The following is a 25,130-nucleotide window of genomic DNA, read 5'->3' as shown; positions in this document are numbered from 1 at the left end:
AAACTGCCAGGGTTGAATCACAAAATAAGTTAACAAAGAGTTACAGTTCTTCCCTCTCCCCTCAAAATCCATTATCATTCCTTTACTAACAGCAATACTCTACTTAAAAGTTTTATTCCAATATAATGAAAGTAAATGTAAATTTAATTCCAGTGACTTGAGAGGCGGAGGCAGTAGGATTGCAAGTTCAAGGCCAGCCTCAGCAACTTGGCAAGACCCCATCTCAAAATAAAAAATAAAAAGGACTTGGAATATAGCTCAGTAATAAAGCACCTCTGGGTTCAATCCCCAGTGCCAATTAAAAAAAAAAAAAAAGTAAACTTACATTTGGACTTAAATACTAGTTTAGAAGCCAGTTTAGTGAGTTCAAGCTAGCTTCTGCAACTTAGCGAGGCCCTAAGCAACTCAGCAAGACCCTGTCTCTAAATAAAATATTAAAAAGGACTGAGGATGTGGCTAATAGTTAAGCACCCCTTTTTCATTCTCCCTTCCGGTATAAAAAAATATTAGTTTAGCTTCACTGATCCCATAGCTGACGGGAAGAATGAATACTATGCCTTGGATATGATCATTCAGTTCTGTAATTCTGAAAGTGATCTGTCAGGTATTTTGATATTTAATAATAACCAGTTCTTGTTTTTTAATAGCCATATGAAGTTTCTCTAACTATAGGTGTTGTAGAAGCCTTATACCATAAACACAATGGTGAGTGACTTGGGAAGAAATCACACCAAAAGTTTCTGTCTCTAAGATCTGGTCCATGATTAAATATAGTACAGGCCCCTAAAAATATATATATATATTTTTTGGCGGGGGGGTAAGAACCACAATTAACTGACATATGGGATACTGACTGTAAGTACAAGAAAGGTAATAATTTATGTTAAGATCTTTCACCTAAAGTCTAATAATGGCTCCTGACATCTACTCTACTAATAAGTTCTCTTCATTTCCCACTGACATTGTACCTGGGCACAGTACTTGATAGGGTCTTATGTTTTCCTGAAAAATATCCTCTGGCCACTTCTCTCATTTTAGATAATTTTGCAGAGTAAATCATCAGTTCAACCAAAAAAATAAGCATTTATACAGTATGAACCTGAAAAGGAACTACAGTGTTTTTATTAATATGACAGAATATAATTTTATCATTCTTGTTTTTTTCCAAACTCCTTGCAAAGAATCATACTATTAATTTAAGAAGTGGTCCATTAAGAGAGATACTTGTTTTTGAGACAATCTAAGTTACTTGCTAATTCAAATCATCTGAGCAAATCCACTGTCATTACAAATGCAGTAAACCAATTAGAGAAAAACAAAACAAACCTAGTGTTTAAATCCGTCCTACAAGTAACTCAATCCATGCACATTCCACTCTTCCAATTATTAGTCTCCAAAATAAAAGCTGGCACTCCCAAATGAAGGAAATCACATTTTACTTCCCTGCAGTTGCTTCACAGCTGAGGAAAATGGAAAAACACAGAGGAAATGTGCCTCGAGATCCTTTTTAACAAAGAGTGGAAATCCCCTTACTGCACAACTCCCAATTAGCACTATTGAGGACAGAAGCTCTCAGGTTCAAATTTCCCTTCATGGAAGGCCTCGCCAAACCAGAATCAATCTGCAGTTGCCATCTGTGCTAAAAGCAGGGGTAGCTACATATTGGAACATTCCAGACTGCCACAATAGCTACAGTGTTTTCACTATACAATAGATTAACAAGTATAGGACTTTTTCTCTAATTCCAGAGCAAATATTAATAATTCTTTTGCAAAGCAATAGCAATGCAGTACAATAGGAAAAATCTCTATAGAGTTGACTCTGAATCTAAATGAGCTGTTCTACTCTAATAAGAAATTTCATCTCTTGTGCATTTCAAAAATGGAAAAAGAAACAATTACCATGTGCAAATGTCATAACAATTTTCAGTTATCTTGAAAATATTCCTTGCTTAAAGACTTTCATTCTGCAGTGACATTTCTTAACTGTTTTCTTCTTTTATAATAAGTATATACTTACTATAGTTAGCTGAGAAAATGTACTATAAAAAGATGTTGCCTCTGCATGACAACCACTAAGGATGCACTGTTTTATAATCTCCCTCTTCATAACTTTTATTCTGAAAATGTATGTTTTAATATCAGTTTTTAAAAAATATTTTATATGAAAATCTCAAACATACAAAAGAAAACAGAATAACATGATAAATGTCCATGAACCTATAAAATTTTATTAACTCACATCAATCTTATTTCATATGTAACCCCATTTATTCTATTCCCTATTTCCCGCTTTTATTTTTTGTACTGAGAATGAACCCAGGGGCACTTAGCCATAGAACCACATTCCCGGCCCTTTTCATTTTTTATTTTCAGACGGAGTTTCACTAAATTGCTGAGGCTAGCCTTGAACTTGCAATTCTCCTGCCTCAGCCTCCCAAGTTGCTGGAATTACAGGCGTGCTTCCCCATTTTCTCACTAATTTTTGAAGCATATCTCAAGACATCACATCATTTCACCCATAAACACTTCAGTGTTTAGCTCTGAAATATGAGTTTTAGCTCACTAACATTAGTACCTCTAAGTAAAAATCAACAATAACTTCTCAATAGTTCCCAATAACTGGTATTCAGAGTTCTTTGACTGATTTTTTCAAATCAGGAACTGTGAACCCAATTTGGTCTAGATAGTGCAGATAGTTGCCACATCTCAAATTTCAATCTATAGGTTCTTGCTTCTCTTTTTCTTGCAATTGATTTACTGGAAGAAACTGGGTTGTTTATCTTGTAGTTTCCCACAATGGATTTGGTGATTGTCCATTTTTTTATACTGGGGATTGAACTCAGGGGCACTCGACCACTGAGTCAAATCCCCAGCCCTATTTTGTATTTTATTTAGAGCCAGGGTCTGAGTTGCTTAGCGCCTCACAATTGCTGAGGCTGGCTTTGAACTCGTGATTCTCCTGTCTCAATCTCCCAAGCTGCTAAGATCACAGGTGTGTGCCACCATATCTGGCTGATTGTACTCTTGAGGTATATAATTTAACATATTTCTCTGTTCCCTTATTTTCTTTCAATTAGTAGTTCACTCTAGTTGGTTGATCTGATTCAATTTTGATAATGTCATGTACCAAATTCTTAATTTCTCTATTTTCTGTTTCTTTAAATCTTGAAGAACAATCACTAGTCAAAAAAGCTTAAGGGAGGGGTTGGGGTTGTGGCTCAGGGTAGAGTGCTCCCATAGCACGTTCAAAGCACTGGGTTCAATCCTCAGCACCATATAAAAATAAATAAATAAGATAAAACTATTGTGTCTGACTATAAAAAACTAAAAAAAAATTTTTAAAAAAGCTTAAGGGGCTGGGGTTGTGGCTCAGTGGTAGAGTGATTGCCGAGCAAGCATGAGGCACTGGGTTCCATATGGACCCTAGCACCACATTAAAAAAAAAAAAAAAAAAAAAAAATTAAATAAACAAAATAAAGGTATTGTGTCTGTCTACAACTAAAAATATTAAAAAAAAAAAAAAAAAAAAAAACTTAAGAAATCAGCTTGTGGGGCTGGGTTTGTGGCTCAGTGGTAGTGTTATCGCCAAGCACATGTGAAGCCCTGGGTTCAATCTTCACAACCACATAAAAATAAATAAATAAAACAAAGGTATTTAAAAAATAATAATTTCCATTTAAAAAAAGAAATCAGATTGTTTGCTAAAAAGTATGCTGGTTAATAAAGAGGTATCATGTGCTCTGCTCAACATGCAAAAACTTGGAATCTCTCCCTTCAGAAATTAAGGAAAAGTTGAGAGGTTATCAAAAGAGCTTCATACTAGGCAGTGGAAGAGGGAATTGGGTATCATAAAGGAGACATCAGTGGAGTAGAAGTAGAACAAGAGGGAGGAAGGCAAAATGGGAAGATAAATGGAATTAATTTAACAAAATCATGTTATATGCATATATAAAGATACCAAAGGGAATTTCACTTATATGTATATGTAGAAGAAAGGAAGTTTAATAGAGGAGGGAGAATTGGAGGAAGGAGGAAATGGGGGAAGAGGGGCTTGAAATCAAATTCCTTGCATGTATGATTTTGTCTAAATAAACCTAATTACTATGCATAGTTATGATGCTCTAATAAAGAAATTCTTTTCAAAAAGAGCTTCATACCACTGAAACCACAATAATGATTTGATGTCCCTTTTCCTTTCAAACTGACACTATGCAGGCTCTGAACTTTCATTCACCTAAATCACAACTTCTATTCTACTCTGTTGTCTTCAGGGCTCCACTCTCATCTCTGCTTCCATTACAATATCCAATCTTATGTTACTTTTGTTAACAGATAATTAAGTTGCCTGGCAACAGTTAGGAAGTCAAAATCACACAGCCAGAAGACGTGCTGGACATTGGCCCAATCTTCTCTGACAGAATAGTCTTTTCTATCTTTATTTGGGGTAATGATGTGTTCTACATATAAGTAGGTTCTCCAGGTAACTGAAGCATGCTCTTTTCATTTTATTCTTTTAAAGTAAAGATAATCCATGATGAAAATTGCCAGAAATATAGTACATATCTTTCTTTATCAAACAAATAACATTAAACAGTAGGTATCCTGCTAAATTTCTTAAATGGTCCAATATTTTCATTTTGAATATAGGAGCTTAATGAACAGAACTCATATTTGTGAATCAGACAGATTTGGATTCTAGTATTTCTGCTACTTACAAATTTTGCTTGACAATTCACTGAAACACTCTGAGGTCTAACAAAAAAGGGATGCTGCCTTCTTAAAGGATTGTCATAACAATTAGAGAAAACTTATGCAAAGATCTTAGTACAGTGCCTGGCACAAAGTAAAATGGTAACTTCTATTCATTTTATCAGCAAATTGAGCATCTTTATGTCATAGTTACCATTAACTTATGGGGATACAGCAGCATTCAAAATAGACAAAATTCCATGCCATGGAGAAACATACAGCAAGTACAGAAGACAGGGAATGCTAGGGTGGGGGTGAGGGTACACATGCAATCATAAATAGTATGATCAGGAAAAGCCATCTAAGACAGCAACATGTAAGAAAAGACTTGAAGGAGACAGATGAATAATTATGCTAATATCTGGATGAAGCAGAAACAATAAGTGCAAAAGTCCTGGGGCAGAAGCATATCTGAAAGATCAAGAAACACTAAAGAGTCCAGTATGGCTGGAACAGGGTATGATCTGAGAGGCTAACAGAGGCCAGATTGTGAAGGGCCTCACAGGTCATTGTAAACACTCTGAGTTAGATGGAAAGCTACTAAGGAGTTTTAAACAGAAGAGTGACATGGCCTGACATGGATTTAAAGGCCCATGCTGGCCAGTACAGTGCCAAATGCCTGTAATCCAGAAACTTAGGAGGATCCTAAATTCAAGGCCAGCCTAGGCAATTTAGCAAGACTCTGTCTCAAAACAAAAATAAACAGTGCTGAGAATGTAGCTCAGCAGTAGAGTGCCCCTGAATTCAATCCCTAGTACCTCAAAAAAAAAAAAAAAAAAAAAAAAAAAAGAGCTGGGGCTGTAGCTCAGTGGTAGAGCGCTTGCCTTCCACATGAGTTCAATCCTCAGCACCACATAAAAATAAATAAAGATATTGTATCTATCTACAACTAAAAAAAAAAATTATGGAGTGATGTTGATGTACTAAAAACATACATGGGCACTGGTTGTCTATTTTGATTGCATTTTTTTTGTGGGGAGGTACAGTGTTGGGGATCAAACCCAGGGCCTTATGCATGCTAAGCAAACACTCTACCACTAAGCTACATCCCTAGCTCCTACTGAAGTTTTTTGTAATTTTAAATATATTTATCTTTATAAAGAGAAAAAACCTACCTCTACTTTGGAAGTGAAAAATGATGATGAAATAGTAAGTCTCAATAAAAAATAACAGAAGAAATGAAATGGAAGATATGCTGAGTAGTGAAATCATTGCCTTTGTTTAGTCTGAATCTCTTTTGTTCAAATAAACAATATAACTTCAACTAAAACAATATGCTATAACAAAGTGAACACATAAGTGGATACAAAAATCCAGCTGTTGATCCTTTTCATTGAGATGCTCAAAGTGCAGTAGGAAACCCTGCTCCTCACAGCTGAATCAAAAGTTATGGCTTTGAAGTCTAAGAAGCAATGTTAAAAAGCATCTGCTGTTACACACACAAAAGATCTAGCCATCACCTATATTCCAGCAGCCCAAGATATGCTCCCAAGGCAGCATAAATGTACTTAAAGAGCACCCCTAGGATAATCAAGCTTGACCACTATGCCATCAAGTTCCGCCTCACCTGAGTTGGTCATGAAGAAGAACCCCAAACTACATTTGTGTTCACTAGCCAACAACCGAATCAAACAGGCTGTGAAGAAGCTCTATGACACTTACATGGACAAGATTAACATCCTGATGAAGACTGATGTATAAAAGAAAGTCTATGGTCATCTGTCTGATCTATGTTGCCAACAAATGGGGATCATCTGAGTGCAGTTGGCTAATTCTAAATATAAGATCTTTCACTGTAAAAAGAAAAAAAAAATCTGTCTTCTTTTAAGTCATGTAATAAAGGAAACTTGCAAAAAATAAGACAATGCCAATCTTCTCATTCACACCATTTTGTTTTGAACATAATTATTTTCCATAAAAAGAAATAACATTTAGGTTAACAGTTGGTAGTTTTTATATTTTTAAAATGCATTAGTATGTATTTTTAAAGGTTCTCAGAGTATATTTTTATATAAACCCGTATAAACCAAAAGCACTCTGGAGTTCTCAGTAAGTTTTAAGAATATAAAAGGGTCTGTACCAAGGATTGAACCCTGAGGTGCCTTACCACTGAGTCAAATTCTCAGCCATTTTTATTTATTTATTTTTATTTTGAGACAAGGTCTCACTAAGTTCCTGAGGCTGGTCTTAAACTTGCAAACCTCCTTCCTCAGTCTCCTGAGTTGCTAGGATTACAGGTGTGTGCTGTGGAGCCTGGCACAAGAACTGAGAAGCTGAATATAGGGGGAAAAACTTGTAATTTAATATTAAGAATAAAGGATAACAATAGGGAAAAGAACCTGATTAATATTAAACTCACACTATCCCCCTAGCTTCAAATCAACTTTTTGATCTTCATTGATGTCATTTCATATAGTTAAATTAGTGGACACAAATTATTTGGAGTTCTGCTTTGTTCACTTAAAATTCACATCTATAGCTTTCATCTTTACCTACTACCACTAACCTAATTTAAACAAAAATGAGATTAGATACCTTTCAGTTTAAAAGAAATTCATTAATCCTTTAATCTATTTGACTAGGCCATAACCTAAAATAATTTTTATATGTTACCCTATTGCCATCTGCTGGCTGTGTTGTCTAAGTACACTAAACAACTGTAAATATTTACTTTCTGTAACTGAGCTTTCCCCCTGAAATTATCCACAGAAAAGAAGCTGCCATATATAATGTTTCTTTAAAATCTCACATTATAAGCAGTTGTTCTTGGCTATAGTTTTAAATCACCTGGGAGTTTTTGAAAATCCTAATGTCAAGATCTCTCCATGCCAGCATCAAATCAAAATCTTTAAAGTTATTAAAATAAAAGGCAACCATAGACTGAAAGGAAATATTTACAAAATGTTTATCTGACAAAGAACTTGTATCTAAAATACATAAACTTTTTTTTTTTTTCCCCAATGCTAGGGATCAAACCCAGAACCTTGTGCAAGCTAGGCAAGTGCTCTACCACTAAACTGCATTCCCAGTCTTATAATCAACTCTTAAAACTCAGTGAGAAAATCACCCAATTTTTAAGATGGGCAAAAGATCTATCAAACACTTTACCAAGGAAAATATGTGGACAGCAATTAGGTATGTAAAAAGATGCTCAACATTAGTCATTAGGAAAATGTAAATTAAAATCATAATAATACCACTTTGCAGCTATTAGAATAGCTTAACTTAAAGAGACTGACTTTTGGGAGCAGTGAATGAATTATGGTCCTTGGGCTGTCCAGTGGCAGAAGCAATGCCCATCTTGGAAACTCTTGGAACAAAGGCATCAATTTGAGACTGCCCAGCGGCTGTGGTGATGCCCTGTTCAAAAGGAGGTAATGTGCCAGCCACAGAAATTATCAGTTCATGACCCAGAAGTTCAGACACCAGCTGCTTGGGGATAGAGAATTATGGGAGCAAGCTGATAATTCTAATTGGGCTGTTTATACCCTCAACTTCAGTTCTGTTTATCTTGAAGAAACTTTCTCATAATAAATGCTTTTTTTTTTTTCCTCACAATGCCTTTACTTATCTTTTTGTGGTGCTGAGGACTGGACTCAGTTCCTCACATGTGCAAGACAAGCACTCTACCACTGAGCTACAACCCCAGCCCTCACAATAAATTCTTTTGAAGTTAAAAATTATATAATAGGGCTGGGGATGTGGCTCAAGCGGTAGCGCGCTCGCCTGCCATGCGTGCGGCCCGGGTTCGATCCTCAGCACCACATACAAACAAAGTTGTTGTGTCCACCGAAAAAAAATTATATAATAAACATGCCAAGCTTGTTCGTGGTCACTATCTCCCTATCAGGGTTGATAGTGAACCGCTGAGGCCTGGCTTTTTCTCTATTTGTGTTTTTGTCTGTCCTTTCTTCATCCCCTCACCACCCTATTTGGTTTCTTGAATTAATGGCCATGTAGGTTGAGGCAATTGATTATACTAAGTATTGGCCATAATATGAAGCTACTGTAATATGCATACACTGCTGGTAGGAATATAAATGTTACAACCACTTTAGAAATCAGGTTGGCAGTTTCTTAAAATATTACACATACCCTTGTCATAGGACCCAAATATTCTGATCCTATCTATAGTCACAAAAAAAGCTGTAGTAGATTGAATAGTGAGTATTCCCTCACGATTCATGCCCACTAGAAACCTCAGGAAGTGACCTTATTTGGAGAAAGTCTTTGAAGATGCAATTACTTATAATGAGGTCATAATGGATTAGAGCAAACTATAAATCCAATGGCTAGAGCTCTTATAAAAAGAGATGATAGAGATACACAAAGAAGGTCATGTGAAGACAGAGGAAAAAAATGGATGGTGCAGCTAAAAGCCAAGGAACACCAGCAATGTCCAGGAGCCAAAAGTTTCAGGAGCTAGCAAAAGGGAAGGAGGGGTTCTTTCCTAGTCTTCAGGAGAAGCATGGCCCTAGCAACACCTTAATTCCAGACCCCCATCCTACAGAACAGTGAGAGAATAAATTTCTGTCATTGTAATTCACACGATTTGTGGTAATTTGTTAAGGCAGTCCTGGGAACTAATACAAAAATATAAAGTACAAAAACCTGTATTAGAATATTCTGACCAGCTTCATTCATAATGGCCCCCAAATAAGAGAATGTTCATCAACCAATGAATGAATATATGAATCTTCTTTTTATGTCCACATAATATAATACTATTCTGGGATAAAAATCAAAGAATGTTAAATGGAATTCAAAATGAGACAGATGGAATTTGAGGGTCTGTTACACTGCACTGAACAGTCTGTGTTGCTCTAACTAGTCTACTAAATGGAACTACTTTTTGACCTTTTATCCTATGTTGGTGCTCCCCATTCTACACCCACCGAGTTCTGAACCCATTACTCTTCCTACTCTCTTCCTGGATGAACTCAGGCATTCCTCTGGTTTAATTTACTGTAGTGATGATGTCCCCTGAAACCTCCAACAGTAGTTCTCTTCTCCAAGCTGGACCCCAAGTCCTTGATCTTCTGCTGGCATTAAAACCCAATATACCAGAAATTAAAGTATTATCTTCTCCTCATACCTATTCCTGATAGATGGAACAGGTAATTCCAGAGGGATGAAAGAAAAAGAATAAGGGAGTGTATAGTATATTCAAAGGCATTTAAACCAAATTAATGAAAAGAAAGCAATCAGATAATTAGACATCCTATAATCACTATTCAAAATGTGTCCAAAGACCAAAATCACATCAACTGGGAACTTGTTTGAAATATATGTTTGAAATAAGACTTCTAGGCCCCATTCCAAACAATGAAATTAGAATTTGCATTTTAACAATTTGTGAAGCCCCATACAAGATTAATTGTCCAGACTTCTTTAAAAAGTCTGTCACAGGATCTGGGTGTGGTAATGATCTTCATGTCTACAACTTACTTATACCTTTATTTATTGCTTTTATGTGGTGCTGAGGATCAAACCCAGTGCCTCACACATGCAAGAAAATTCTCTACCAACTGAGCCACAACCTCAGCCCCTACAACTTAGTTTTAAATGGTTCATAAACACATACACACAGAGAAAACCAATGTGGCATAACATTAACAGTTATTTAGATGAAGGTGTCCAAGTATGTGGGTGTCCATTCTGTTAATTTTTTCATTTTTTCTGTGAATTAAAAATGTCATCCAAATAAAAAGATGCAAAATGGAAAGAATATGCACTATTCTACAGCAGAAAGGGTTAAGTTTTTGATAACAACCAGCATGATTTATACAACCATGTATTTATCTGAGCACACATGAGTGCTCAATAGACATTTGTTATACTAAAAGGGAATTTGTTGGGCTGAGGCTATAGCTCAGTTGGTAAAGTGCTTGCCTCGCATGCACAAGGCCCTGGGTTCAATCTCAGCACACCACACACACACACACACACACACACACACACAGGAATTTTTTTAAGTCAGAGATTCCCAAGGTATTAATAGCTGTGACAATCAGCTGGCTGTCAGGTATATATGCATCTATGGACTGTACTGTAAGAGTATGATGGCAAAGATTTTAGGGTTAGTCAGACCTGGATTTTATTAGCAAGGTACCCTTGGTTTAATTTACTGTAGTGATGATGCCCCCTGAAACCTCCAACAGTAGTTCTCTTCTCCAAGTTGGACCCCAAGTCCTGGATCTTCTGCTGGTACTAAAACCCAATGTACCAGAAATTAAAGTATTATCTTCTCCTCATACTTATTCCTGATAGATGGAACAGGTAATTCCAGGGGGATGAAAGAAAAGGACTCCACATGGAAAATAATAATAAAATAGTATCTTATAGGGTAGTTATAAGGATTAAATGAGATGTAAGATAATTAATGTACTTAATGTTACTTAATAAACGTTAATTGTCATCTTATCAACAAAGTTAGATAAAAGGTATTCTATAAAATGGATATGTTGTTTTTGTGGACAAGATTTTGACTTTAAAGGTCTTCATATGACCTAGGGAGATTTTTTTTTTCTTCTTTCCTACAGATGTATTCCCCAATTCAATCTGGACTGCCACAAAAACAGAAAGTGCAGAGATTTTTCCTTTGTATCCTATCTAGGGATATTTTATAAAAATTAAAATGAAAAGTCAAGGGGAATGCCAAAACAATTTTTGCTTCTCATTTTTACTTGATAAAAGGAAGAAAAAAAAAATTTAGAAAGATAATCCCCATGGATGACCAATACAAAAGTATCCTCCCTCTTCAATTTAATATCTCAGTACCTATCATAAAGAACTGAAGATTGGCAAGAAAAAACTATTATATATGACTTATCGAATCAAATTCAATGTTAAGAAAATGTGTGAGCAATTTTAATAAGTTACCCCAAACTACCTTGACTAGAAAAGTTGTTTTTATAGGAGTTTACTGAAAAGTTTTCTGGAAGCACTTAGAGAAAGAATAAGCATCTGTCTTTTTAATTTACTTGCACCTATTACACCTACATGTAACAGGACTGACTTCAATAGATGATAGTATAAACCAATTATTCTATGAAATTCTAAAGTAATCTCTGAAAGGTTGACAACTGTGGCCATGGGCCAAATCCAGCCTATTGCTTGTTTCTGTGAACAGTTTTAATGGAACACAGCCACATTCATTTGTTTATATATTGTCGATGCCTATTTTAACTACAACAGCAGAATCAAAAAGCTATTTATAGCCCAGAAACCATGTAATATTTATTATCTATTCTTTATAGGGAAAGAATTGCTGGGTCCTGCCCTAGACAAGCAATCCAAGAATAAAACAAAGACTGTTAGACTCACCTGAGGTGTTGTCTTTTTATATTGGTCTCCTCCATCTATTACATCCCTTATGATTTTTCTCTTAAGAAATTCATACTCTTCTGGACTCAGATGAATAGACTCCATGGTTTTTCCACAGCATGAACACTGACCACTGTAATTAAAATTTTTTAAGTTAAATAATGCTCTTGAAAAGTACTTTTTCTAAAATTAGTAATTCTAAGGCACAAATAAAGTGAAAGGTAATAGAAAAGAACATGAAAACATTTTTGATCATCACATGCATCTGATTTCTTTTTTTCTTCTTTTTTTTTTTTTAGTTATACATGGGTACAACATCTTTATTTTGCTTTTTTTATTTTTATGTGGTGCTGAGGGTCAAACCCAGTGCTTCACATGCGAGAGATAAGCATTCTGCCACTGAGCTACAACCCCAGCCTGCATCTGATTTCTTGAAAGCCTGAAAATATCACATATTAGTGTGCCAGAAAACCCCCAAAAAAGTAAACGGTAGGCATTGGATGAAAATTTTTAAGTAGTTCCTAAAACACAACTGTGTCTCAAATCTCCAGGTACAAACATCTCTAAGGCTTCACAGTGGTTTATGGTACCAACAGGAAGGAAAAACATTTTGAGCACTGTAAAGTCTCCATATGCAAATAATGGCTCTTTCCCGGGGCATTCTAATTATATACTCTTATTATTTATTTTTTTTTTTAGTTGTCAATGGACCTTTGTTTATTTATATGCAGTGCTGAGAATTGAACCCATTGCCTCACACATGCTAGGCAAGCATACAACCACTGAGCTACAACCCCAGTCCTATTACATACTCTTAATTATCTTATTTCCTAAAGGGTTCTTTCATATTTTCAAATCGATAGCAATAAAACTTACTAACCCTGAATCAAACAAGTTAAAAATAAATATTATCTTTTACCTTTTCTGGATTGTGGTGAATTGTCCTTTCCATTGTTTTCCAGGAACACTATTAAAAAAAAAAAAAAAAAAAAGGAATCAAATCATCGGATTAGATTCCTACTGAATTGAAAGATATTCATTGTGTTTAGAAACTCTGTAATAACTCTGAAGGATCAGGATACTTCCCTAGAATGGTTTAATTACAAGAGTGGTTGCTATACTGTGTTGGGGCTAAAGAGCAAATGGTATCCTCCACTGGGTCTCCTCCTTCCTATTGGTTCACCTGTAATCCAATCCTCAACTTCTTCAAGTCTAAATGTACCTTCACTGGAGCTATACAAAAAGCAGATGATCTTAGTAATACAACCTCTAAATCAAACTCAACTCTAATCTTCTCCATAGTTGCTAAAGTGTGCTCCTACTCAGGATAATTTCTCTCATCTCTCATAATATTCTTATAGATCACTGTTATTTAACAGATCAGGTATTGTATTCCTAATTAGGTTGAGAATGCCATCATAAAAGATTTCATATCACAAAATACTTATAGTGTTAGACAGGATGCAAGAAAAGACCACTGACTCCAATTAAAATCAAATTAAAGCAAGCTTATTATTTCGACCAGCCAGGCTGCTTCTCCCACCCAAAACTGCAGGAACAAGAGAGCACCAGCAGCTTTCCTGCAGCCCAGCTTTATAGCCCAGAAAATTACACAAAGGGGGTTTACAGATAACAGAACTCTGACAAGCATAACACTAATGGTAGTTTACATTTTTGCTGGCCCCGACATCAGAATTTATGAAGGTCATTAGAGCCTCAGAGAGGGTTGTTATCTGGCCAGGGAAGGCCAAGATTTGTGAGGCATCAAAGACTTAGAGAGGGCTGCTGTCTAGTCAGAGGGCCAGGCATGGGCAGGCATTCCAAGCAGGTTCAGAATTTGCAGTAATTTATAGTAAAGCCAAAATTATCTTTTCATGGCTTTGTGGCGAGATGGCTCCCAATTTTAAGAAAAGATCAGGTTGGGTCTATCAATGGTGCCTAGACTAACTGAAGTCATTCAAAAATTATATGATTTATTTTCTCAATTAACTTTCCTCTTTCATTTTTACCATCAGTTCTTATTGATTCCAATTCCCTCTCTCCCCAGTTCTTAATTCAGGACCTCATCATCTCCCACCCACTAAAATTGCATTTAAACAGGTATTCCTGTTTTCAATATTAATCCTTCTCTATTCTATTCTTCTCATTGTTTTTGCAATAAACTTTCTAAAACTCCACTCCAAAACCAGCATTCTTGATAACAGAATAAAATCTGAAGATTTTCACACTTTGGCTCCTCCTCTATTGATATTGTCAAGATATTTAAGCATAATTGCTACTTCAAAGCTCTGTAAAACATATGTTATAAAAAGGAAGAGAAAAAAGAGGAAGGAAAGGGCCTGAAGTCCACTAATGATGAAGAAATGAGAACAAAGACTAAACCAATAAATAGATATAAAAACAAAGAGAAAGCAGAGAGCTTTGGAAAGCAGCCAAATCATGAAAGATCCAAACCCAGGAAGATGAAGTTTCAATTTTGATACTTGCATATCAGATTTGATCAGGAATCTCATCCCATTTAACCCATAGAAGTTGATAGAATGCAGAGATTAAATAGAATAAATATAAGTACATTATCCCAGTCATTAGACTTCAAACAGAACTTCTAAAACTACTAATATGGCCTAAAGACAGCTCTAGTCACATATCCTTTTTTTCTTTTTGGCACTGGGGAATGAACCCAGAGGCAATTTACCATTGAGCTACATTCCCAGATCTATTTACTTTTTATTTTGAGATAGAATCTCACTAAATTGTTGGCCTCAAACTTGTGAACCCCATGCTTCAGCCTCCAAAGTCACAGGGATTGTGTGCTACACTATACCTGGCTATCCTTTTGTTTCTATGAACTTGGCCACAAGTATTCTTTTTTTTTTTAATTTTTATTTATTTTTTTACATGAGCTCTATTATTATTATTATTATTAACATTATAATTCTTATAAACCTTTATACCACAATTTATCATATCTCTGTATACAAGATATGTTGACACCAAATTCACATCTTTATACATGTATTTTGTATAACGATGAGGGTCTCCTTCCACCATCCATGCAATTCCCCTTCTCCCTCCCTTTCCCTCCCACCCCTCTTCCCTATATAGAGATAATCTCTTCCCATGCTCTTCCTCCCTACCCCATTTTGAGTCATCCCCCTTATATCAGAGAAGACATTCAGCATTTTTTTTTGAATTGGCTAACTTCACTTAGCATAATCTGTTCTAATGCCATCCATTTCCCTGCAAATGCCATGATCTTATTATTTTTTAGTGCTGAGTAATATTCCATTGTGTATAAATGCCACATTTTTTTTTTATCCATTCATCCATTGAAGGGCTCCACAGTTTAGCTATTGTGAATTGTGCTACTATAAACATTGATGTGGCTGTGTCCCTATAGTATGCTTTTTTAGGTCCTTTAGGTTTAGTCCGAGAAGAGGAATAGCTGGGACAAATGGTCCTTGGGATGCAAGGTTGGTTCAACATATGGAAATCAAGAAATGTAATTCATCACGTCAATAGACTTAAAGATAAGAACCATATGATCATCTCCATAGTTGCAGAAGAAGCATTTGACAAAATACAGCTCCCCTTTATGTTCAAAACATTAGAAAAACTAGGGATAACAAGAACTTACCTCAACATTGTAAAGGCTATCTACACTAAGCCTCAGGCCAGCATCATTCTAAACAGAGAAAAACTGAAGGCATTCCCTCTAAAATCTGGAACAAGACAGGGATACCCTCTCTCACCACTTCTATTCAACATAGTTCTTGAAATACTGGCCAGGGCAATTAGATAGACAAAAGAAATTAAAGAAATAACTATTTGAAAAGAGCAACTTAAACTAGCACTATTTGCTGATGATATGATTCTATAAAGACCCAAAAAACTCTACCAAGAAACTTCTAGAACTAGTAAATGAATTCAGCAAAGTGGCAGGATACAAAATCAACACCCATAAATCAAAGGCACTCCTGTATATCAGTGACAAATTCTCTGAAAAGGAAATGAGGAAGACTACCCCATTCACAATATCCTCAAAAAAAAAAAAATAAAATACTTGGGAATCAACAAAAGAGATGAAAGATCTATACGATGAAAACTATAGAACCCTAAAGAGAGAAATAGAAGAAGACCTTAGAAGATGGAAAGATCTACCTTGCTCATGTACAGGCAGAATTAATATTATTAAAATGACCATATAACCAAAAGCACTATACAGGTTCAATGCAATTCCGATCAAAATCCCAATGGCATTCCCCATAGAAATAGAAAAAAGCAATTATAAAATTCATCTGGAAAAATAAGAGACCCAGAATAGCTAAAGCAATTCTAAGCAGGAAGAGTAAAACAGGTGGTATCATACCAGACCTTAAACAGAGCAATAGTAACAACAACACATGGTACTGGCACCAAAACAGGCTGGTAGACCAATGGTACAGAATAGAGGACACAGAAACTAACCCACAAAATTGCAACTACCTTATATTAGACAAAGGTGCCAAAAGCATACAGTGGAGAATGGATAGCATCAACAAATGGTGCTGGGAAAACTAGAAATCCATATGCAACAAAATGAAATTGAATCCCTATCTCTCACCACGCACAAAAGTTAACTCAAAATGGATCAAGGATCTAGGAATCACACCAGAGACTCTGTGTCTAATAGAAGAAAAAGTAGGCCCTAATCTCCATCACGTGGGGCTAGGCCCCAACTTCCTTAATAAGACTCCTATAGTGTAAGAATTAAAACCAAGAATCAACAAATGGGATGGAGTCGAAATAAAAAGCTTTTTCTCAGCAAGAGAAATAATACTTGAGGTGAATAGGGAGCCTACATCCTGGGAACAAATTTTTACCCCTCACACATCAGATAGAGCTCTAATCTCTAGGGTATATAAAGAGCTCAACACAAATACTATTCTTAAGTATGTACATTATACTTGATGTCTCAGAAAACAAAATAAATGATCCTTATAAAAGGAAAAAAATGGATAAAACTATAAATGCTCTATAATTTTCTTTTTATATGAACGGTACAGATTAATACAAATTGTTTATGCTACGCCCTTATTTTGTAGAGCTGAGGAGCAAACCTTGTGCATGCTAAACACTCTATTGAGCTATAACCCCACATCCACATCTCTATTTGTTTTAAAGAGAGAAAACTTTGTCTTAAAGGGAAAGCAAATCTTACTTAGAGATGGGAAAAAAAGCAAAATCTTAATAGGCTGATTCTCAACAACAACAAAAAGGGCTACTTTGGGGTATAACAAAATGAAAACACATAAAGAAAAATCAAAATTACCTCTCAAACCATGTTTTTATACTGTGTGCAAATGACTCCCCAGGATATAGCTGATTAGTTCTTAAATACAAAAGAATGTCAAGTAGTTTGCTGGAATAGTGATCATCCTTTATACCTTTTCCAAAATCAAAGAAGGCTTTTAAAGTTTCCAACATAGGAATAAGATCATGACCTAGCAATTCCTGATACAAATTCCAGGCTGTGTTCACATCTTGATGAAGGAGAGCCCCTTGGATACAGTCATTATAGTTCTTTATTGAAGGGGTCATGACTTTTTTAATATCTTCTAATAGCATCAAGGCCTCTCTCCATCTGTCTGAATGCATCAATCCCCGAATGAGAAGACTGTAACCCCCAGATTCTAACCTCTTGTATCTGGCTTTCATGATTTCATAGACATCAATAACTTCTGAAGTCTGTTTATGAAAGACACAGAGATACAAATACCTGACCAGTAAATTATAGCCTACAATACCATTGTTTTTTGCTGCTATCCATGCCAGCAGAGATTTAGCCACATCTATAGGGCTATGGCAGTGAGCCATCTGTGAACTTATCCAATTTTCAAAATTGACCTTTCCTTTAAAGTCTTCCTTAAGTTTATCCCACTCCTTGGAATTCAAAGGTTTTGTTGGGAGTTGAATAGAAATATTCTTCACAGGTGACAAGTCTTGATGGTTACTCCGAGGATTCATCTGTGATCTCTTTTTAGCTGCTCCGGCTGCAAAAAGATGAGGAGAATCAGAAGAAACTTGCTTATTACTGCCCTCATCTCCTTTCCTGAGATATCTGGCCTTGGCAATTGATGCGTTCCCAGCTTTGGTACTTTGTAGAGACATGCTTTTGAGAGAAAACCATCTCTGTTGGTTCCTGATGCCACAGTAGTCTGAGAGGAAGAAGCAGCAAGAGTGCCCTGGGCTTAGCCCAAAGTGTGGGCTGCACTTCCAAAGCTTAGAAAAGCTTTGAATACCTGACAACAAAAAAGTCATTATGCAGTGAGATCAGCACCTGTGATCAAGATGTTCCCGAAAAACGCCTACTTCCACAACAAAATTAAGGAATTGGGGTTTAGAGTAGTGGGTCAAAGCGCCACTTTTTAAAAAAGGAGACTCCGTTTCTATTACAGTCAAACCAAGGTTCTGCTTTGGAGGCTACCAACAGCAAAAAAGCAATGATCAGGCGATATCCGACATCAGTCCTAAGTCCTATGCCAGGAGACAAAGAAGGGATTTTCTGGTGTCTGTTACATTCCTGTCCGAGAACCTGAAGAAAAAAAGCACAAGAATGAAAGCAGTTTGACTCAAGTGATTCACCACTATCCTCAAAAGGGGTTGGATCCCACAGGCGCTGGAAAGGAGGAATTAAACTCAAAACCAAACCAAGAGGCCCCCACCCCAGTCCCACTAGCAGAGACAGCGACAGCGACGAAAGCCATCTAGTGGCCCCTCTCCCTTGCCTAACAACTCTCCCCAGGCCCCCAAATTCGTCAGGTGGGGGAAGATGAGTCCTGGAGGAGACGCGGGTGGGGGGGTCTGTCGCGCCAACAACTCAGATAAGAAAGCGTGGTCCTCGAAAGGTGCGGACACGACTATGTACGGATCTCTCTAAGTTCATTTCATTCAACAACTCACCACAGTACTCAGGCTTAACCCAACTTTAGACGCGGCGGAAACTACGGTGTCCACAACGCACCGCGCTACCGAGGGCACGCCGGGGGGTGGCACGCGTTGGGCAAGGCCTGGCGGTGAGAAAAAAGGCAATTTTGAAACGTGTAGTGCTGGAGGCGGGGTGGGATGGAAATAGCCCTACTGAAGCGTCTGCACATTCTAGAGACCGTTAGCGCCTCCAGAAGAATGAAAAAAAAAAATTGTGTAGAAGGCGCGTCTCTCAAGCCGGAAGCACCCGGGAACTCCTGAATCACGTGGTGCACACGCTCCAAAGGCTCACCCTTAAGAAATACGCGGTCTTTCTTATTCTAGCCTTCAAAATCGGTTTTGCATTTTGCATCTCTGCTTCTCCCCAGATAGCATAATTGCTGTATCCTCCGTTACACCTACAGTAGCCGTTTTTTCCTTTAGCCAAGACTTCCGCCCACATCAAAGATGGCGGTTGGGCGGCCTTCCTAATCTCTACGGAGTTTGGCAGGGTCTGACGTTCGAGCTGGTGGGGTGGAGCGGTTAATAAACAGCAAATGCCGGAGCTACTGCGCGGAATTCTGCCATGGACTGGAAAGAAGTGCTTCGCAGGCGGTTAGCGACGCCCAACACCGATCCAAACAGTGAGTTTGGGAGCCGCCTGCTGGGATAGCCCGGCCCTAAACTAGAGGAGGGGGAAGAAAGGGGAGGAGGAGCAAGTGAAAGCCGTACTTTCCACTTCTGACGTACCTCTGGACAAAGGAGGCAGAGTGGAGTATGCTTTGGGCTTCCAAAAAGATTGAACCACACTTCTTTAGCCTGAGCCTCTAACTTCCAGGGTCTTGATCTAGACTTGTGAGGAATAACAGAATAACCTGGCTCCAACAACTCTTAAACCTCACTGGGACTTATATGCTCAATCCCTTTTTTACCTACTCAAAGATGTACCTTTTTTTCCACATTTTTTATTGGCACATTAATAGGTGTACATAATGGTGTGATTTATTGTCACATGTTTGTACGTGCACATAATATAACAACATAATTTGGCCAATATCATTCTCCCCAATACTTTCTTCCTCCCTCTCCACCTCTCACCTCTTGGTCCCTTTTATCTACTGATCTTCCTTTGATTTTCATGAGATCTGCTCCCATCTGTCTTCTTTTTTCCTCTCTAGTTTCCACATATGAGAGAAAACATATGACCCTTGACCTTCTGAGTTTCTCTTACTTTGCTAAACATAATAGTCTTTAGTTGTATCCATTTTTCTGCAAATGACATAATTTCATTTTTTCTTTATGGCTAAATGGAACTCCATTGTGCATATATACACATTTTCTTTATCTATTCATCCATCGATGGATACTTATTCTGGTTCCATAGTTCGGCTGTTGTGAATGTGCTGCTATAAACATGGGTAGGCATGTATCACTGTAGAATGATGACTTTTAAATTTTCAGGATAAATACTGAGGAGTGGTATACCTGAATCATATGATGGTTCCATTCTAGTCTTTTAAGGAACCTCCATACTGATTTCCATAATGGTTGTACTAATTTACAATCCCACCAACAGCATACTCACATTCTCTCCAGCATTTATTATCATTTGTATTCTTGATTCCTGTCTTTCTGACTGGTGTAAGCTGAAATCTCAGTGTAGTTTTGATTTGAGTTTCTCTAATTGCTAATGATGTTGAATATTTTTTCAATATATTTATTGATCATTTGTATTTCCTATTTTGAGAAGTGTCTATAAAATTCCTTTGCTCATTTATCAATTGGATTATTTGTTTTTTTTCATGTAAAGTTATTTGAGTTCTTTACATGTTCTAGATATTAATCTTCTGTCAGAAGAGTAGCTAGCAAAGATTTTTCTCCCATTTTGTGGGTTCTCTCTTAACATTCCTAATTGTATCCTTTGTTGTGTAGAAGCTTTTAATGATGCCATCCCATTTATTAACTCTTGGCATTATTTTCTTTAGAGGATCTCATACTTGTATTCTTTTTTTTTCTTTTTTAAAGAGAGAGAGAGAGAATTTTTTTTTTAATATTTTTTAGTTTTCGGCGGACACAACATCTTTGTCTGTATGTGGTGCTGAGGATCAAACCCCGGGCCGCACGCATGCCAGGCGAACGCGCTACCGCTTGAGCCACATCCCCAGCCCCCTCATAGTTGTATTCTTAACAATTGCCTTCTTTCCTGCATCAGATTTTCTTAGTCATTTCTATTAGTATATAAAGGAAAATGTATTTTTTTGATCTTAAACTTTAAAAAAAAAATTTTTTAGTTGTAGATGAACATAATACCTTTCTTTTATTTATTTATTTTTGTGTGGTGCTGAGTATTGAACCCAGTACTTCACACATGCTAAGCAAGCACTACCACCACTGAGCTACAACCCCATCTCCTTAAATAAACTTTTTTGCATTTATTTCTACCTCTAGATGTACCTTATTTTTGTTTCTCTTATAACAATACTTCCTAAAAGCCTTTTTGGTTAAATCTCTATTCCTGTTTGTCAAGCATCTTTAGTGATTTCCACATTGCTAAATTTGGTGGTAAGATGTGTTCTCATTTATTTGCAAAATTTTGCAGTTTTTTTTCCAATAGCACTAAGCCATATGCATAAAGAAATTGAATTATAGGTTTGTCCAAGGATAAAAATTAACATAAAAGACGCAACAAAAATACTGTCATAAAAGGAGTATAAAGGAATAAGAAGCTTGTTGGAGAAGAGACACAGAAAGACAAAAATAAACTTTTGAGAGAATAGATCACAGATTGAAAATTTCAGTGAAGCCCAAAGAGCAAATATTATGGCTGTGTGGTTTTCAATGACCAGACAAAATGATCTGATATGTATTAGAGTTTTAAGGATTTCAGAAGAGGAGCAGTAAGATCTGTGGTATTATATTGAAACTGAGTGACAGAGTAGAGATGAAAGCCTTTTTAAAGTCTTAGGGATCACAGTCACTCACATAAATGTTAATTCATCCTAAGTAAGGAGGACTGACTGAAAGAGACAGTTATGCACCAGCAAGAGGCAGGTTGGAGGGTAATAGAGCCTTGAGGTTTGACTTCAGAAAGAGGTTTTTTTTGCATAAGGGAGAGGAACAATGATTATGAAGCTGAAAATTCATGAAGTCGGAGGTTGTTTTATTTACTCCTAGTTCCAGTGTCTATGAAGATGTAGAAAAAGCTATTTTAGTGACAGATAGTGATCCTTAGTATTTCAAGAAAGTTAACATGAAATTCTGCAACTATTTTAATTAGACTCTAGTATCTACAATGACTTGAGTAAAAATATTACTTGATTTTTAAGAGAGCTTTTCTCCCCTTAATCCTTTTTGTTATCAGATCAAAAAAGTGAACAAGAATTAAAAGATGAAGAAATGGATTTATTTACCAAATACTACTCAGAATGGAAAGGAGGTAGAAAAAACACAAATGAATTATATAAGACCATTCCTCGGTTTTACTATAGGGTAAGTGATATTTAATCAAATGTCTCTTAAAGTTTATAAATAAAATATAATTTAAAAATGGAATTAGAAAATAAAAATAAAATATTATTTTTAAAAAATAAAATATTAAATTTAAATTTTGTATATTCTTCCATTCTAGTTGATCTTATTACTATTATGAAAATAAGTTGGGTTTTGCCCATTTTTTTTGAACTATGGTTCTTTTCTATCATTTTTATAATACATATTAGTGTTAGTATTCTATTGGATTTTTTATGTTGTAGTATACAACACTATGTTATGAGATATAAAAATTTGCTCAAGGCTAAACTGAAAAATAGATGGAGATTGGAAAACTTAAAAGTGATTCACTTAATTATATGTTTCCTTGTGCCAAAACTGTAAAGAAGTCTTTGAAGGGGGCATAGACAAAACAGTAAGGCCTTAAGAAAACTATTTATACTGAAAAGTGAAATCTACCAAAAGAATAAGACCTATTTAGTAGTATGTAAAAGGTAACCACTATAGAAAAGTTAACTTTGGAATCTTAGCTGGATGTCTCTTGAACATGGTATCTTCTAAATTTATTCATTATAATATTAAACATTATGTTTAATTGGCATTCTTAGGGATTGAAGTGTTAATATGAGTTATTGAAACATTTCTTCCAGGAAAAAACTTTTAAGAAAAAAGTATTTTTCACCTGGCATGGTGGCACAAGTCTATAATTCCAGGGACTGAGGCAGGAGGATTACAAATTTGAGGCCCGATTTAGCGATTTAATGTGACCCTAAGCAATTTAGCAAGACCTTGTCTCAAAAAATAAAAAGGAAGAAGGGCTGGGGATGTGGCCCCTAGGGGTGCTCAATTTTCAGTATCAAAACAAAACAAATACAGTTTTTACATGAATCCTTCTACATATTTCTGTGAGAGTGTATACATGTTCTTTTTTAACAAAAATGAGATCACATCATATATGCTTTTTACTGTTTTTTCTATTATTAAACAGACAACTAGACAAGTGAATGTTTTGATAACCTATAAGAGATGGAAGGGAATGGATATTTATTGAGTGCCTAATTACTGCAGAAGACTGTACTTATTATCTCGTTTAAACTAGATTATCAAATAGTATCTTACTACTCCAGGAATACCCCTTGGGTAGGAATTTTGTGACCTTATTCCTGAGGAATTTTCTTGCACTTCTAAGATCAAATTTTGTCTTCCTTTCCTGGTTTCATTTCATTTCTTTTCTTTCTTTCTTTTTCCTTTTGCGCGAGCGCGTCTGTGCGTGCGTGTGTGCGTGCGTGCGTGCGTGCGTGTGTGTGTGTGAGAGAGAGAGAGAGAGAGAGAGAGAGAAACAGACTGGGAATTTAACACAGGATCTCATGCGTGCTTGGCAAGTGTTCTACCATTACATCCCCTGCACTTTAAAAAATTTTTATTTTGAGATAGGGTCTTGCTAAGTTGCCCAGGCTGGCCTGAAACTTATGATCTTCCTACAGCCTGCTGAGTTGCTGGGATTACAAGTATGTGCCACCACTCCTGGTTTTCCCTCCTTTTTCTTTGACTGAACCCAGGGGCACTTTACCAATGAGCTACATCCTCCAGTCCTTTTTATTTTAAGACAAGGTCTCACTAAGTTGCTGAAGGCCTTGCTGAGTTACTGAGGCTAACCTTGAATTTATAATCCTCCTGGCTCAACCTCCTGGGATCACAGGCATATGCCACTGTACCCAACTCCTCCCCTTTTTTCTTTTATTCATATTCTCTCTCTCTCTCTCTCTCTCTCTCTCTCTCTCTCTCTCTCTCTCATTCTCTCATTTCTACTTTGCTGGGGGTCAAACTCAGGGCCTTGCACATACTAGACAAGCAGTATACCTCTGAGCTACATTACCAGCCCATCTCCCTTCTGGTTTCCGAAGGAGTTCTTTTTCTCCTATCTTCTCTCTCCTCTCTGGGACCATTTCCAGATCCATTATTGTTTCCTGCCTGCAATTGTACATTTGTGAAAAGTTTTCTCTTCTTTCTTTTTCTTCTCCATGGCCTCATCCTTCAGAGAAAATATATATAATTTTCAGTCACCATTTTTCTCCTCATCTGATTAACTGGTTAACTGTCTGTGTCTCTCTCTTGTCCCTAATTCCACCTCCTCCTCCAAATAATTCTTTCTCTATTCTTTTCTACATCCCTTTTGATGAGAAGGATGGTCTCTTTGAGATTTGGAAATGAAAGATGAAAACCACAACATCCAATTTGTACCAAGGACTACTGAGATACATTTAATAGAGCAAGTAGAATGTAGAAAAGGAGGAAGAAATCCTTAAAACATATTGTTTTAATTAAGGTTGAAATGAGTATTCTGAAGCTCTGTTTATGGAAATTATCTCATTTGGCAAACCCTCTGCCTTGTAAGACAACATAATAGACACTGACTTAACCATCTCTAAGAAGGAAGGTGATCCAGTCTCAATAGGCATGCTTTCCTATGTCTGTCAGTCTTAAACTAGTCCTACTTTAATTCAGTATCAGTCTGAGGTCACAATGGAAACACAATACTTTTGGTTTTTTTTTTTTTTGGTACTGGGGATTGAACTCAGGGGCACTCAACCACTGAGCCACATCCCCAGCCCTTTTTGT

General features: G+C 36.5%; 2 protein-coding genes and 1 non-coding gene across 8 annotated transcripts in view; 1 reads left to right on the top strand and 2 right to left on the bottom strand.

Annotated features, from left to right (window-relative positions):
- Positions 1-19,512, bottom strand: part of Prorp (protein only RNase P catalytic subunit) — a 135,434-nt gene extending 115,922 nt beyond the window's left edge. Inside the window, exons 1-4 of one of the 2 annotated variants that reach the window (XM_076850190.2) lie at positions 19,336-19,512; positions 17,389-18,651; positions 12,997-13,044; positions 12,078-12,210 (exon numbers count right to left, since the gene is read on the bottom strand). In XM_076850190.2, the coding sequence (XP_076706305.2) occupies positions 12,078-12,210; positions 12,997-13,044; positions 17,389-18,377 (1,170 nt within the window). In that variant the 5' untranslated portion in view covers positions 18,378-18,651; positions 19,336-19,512. Of the gene's footprint in view, positions 1-12,077; positions 12,211-12,996; positions 13,045-17,388; positions 18,652-19,019; positions 19,090-19,335 lie in introns of those variants that run through there. The other variant, XM_076850189.2, reaches the window with a different exon arrangement.
- On the bottom strand, positions 11,292-11,411 carry LOC143396143 (small nucleolar RNA SNORA31). Its single transcript, XR_013091018.1, has one exon. It is a non-coding gene; the product is annotated as a small nucleolar RNA SNORA31 (small nucleolar RNA).
- Positions 19,284-25,130, top strand: part of Ppp2r3c (protein phosphatase 2 regulatory subunit B''gamma) — a 29,087-nt gene continuing 23,240 nt past the window's right edge. For 2 of the 5 annotated variants that reach the window (XM_076850195.2, XM_076850197.2), the window contains exons 1-2: positions 19,284-19,666; positions 22,384-22,511. In XM_076850195.2, coding sequence (XP_076706310.1) covers positions 19,609-19,666; positions 22,384-22,511 — 186 coding nt within the window. In that variant the 5' untranslated portion in view covers positions 19,284-19,608. The remainder of the gene's footprint in view (positions 19,667-22,383; positions 22,512-25,130) is intronic. The other 3 variants (XM_076850196.2, XM_076850193.2, XM_076850198.2) reach the window with 3 other exon arrangements.

The sequence above is a fragment of the Callospermophilus lateralis genome, chromosome 3 (genome assembly GCF_048772815.1).
Source record: "Callospermophilus lateralis isolate mCalLat2 chromosome 3, mCalLat2.hap1, whole genome shotgun sequence".
In the NCBI taxonomy this organism is placed as follows: domain Eukaryota; kingdom Metazoa; phylum Chordata; class Mammalia; order Rodentia; family Sciuridae; genus Callospermophilus; species Callospermophilus lateralis.
Note: the sequence above shows the minus strand (reverse complement) of the source record. Positions and strands in the feature narration are given on the sequence as shown.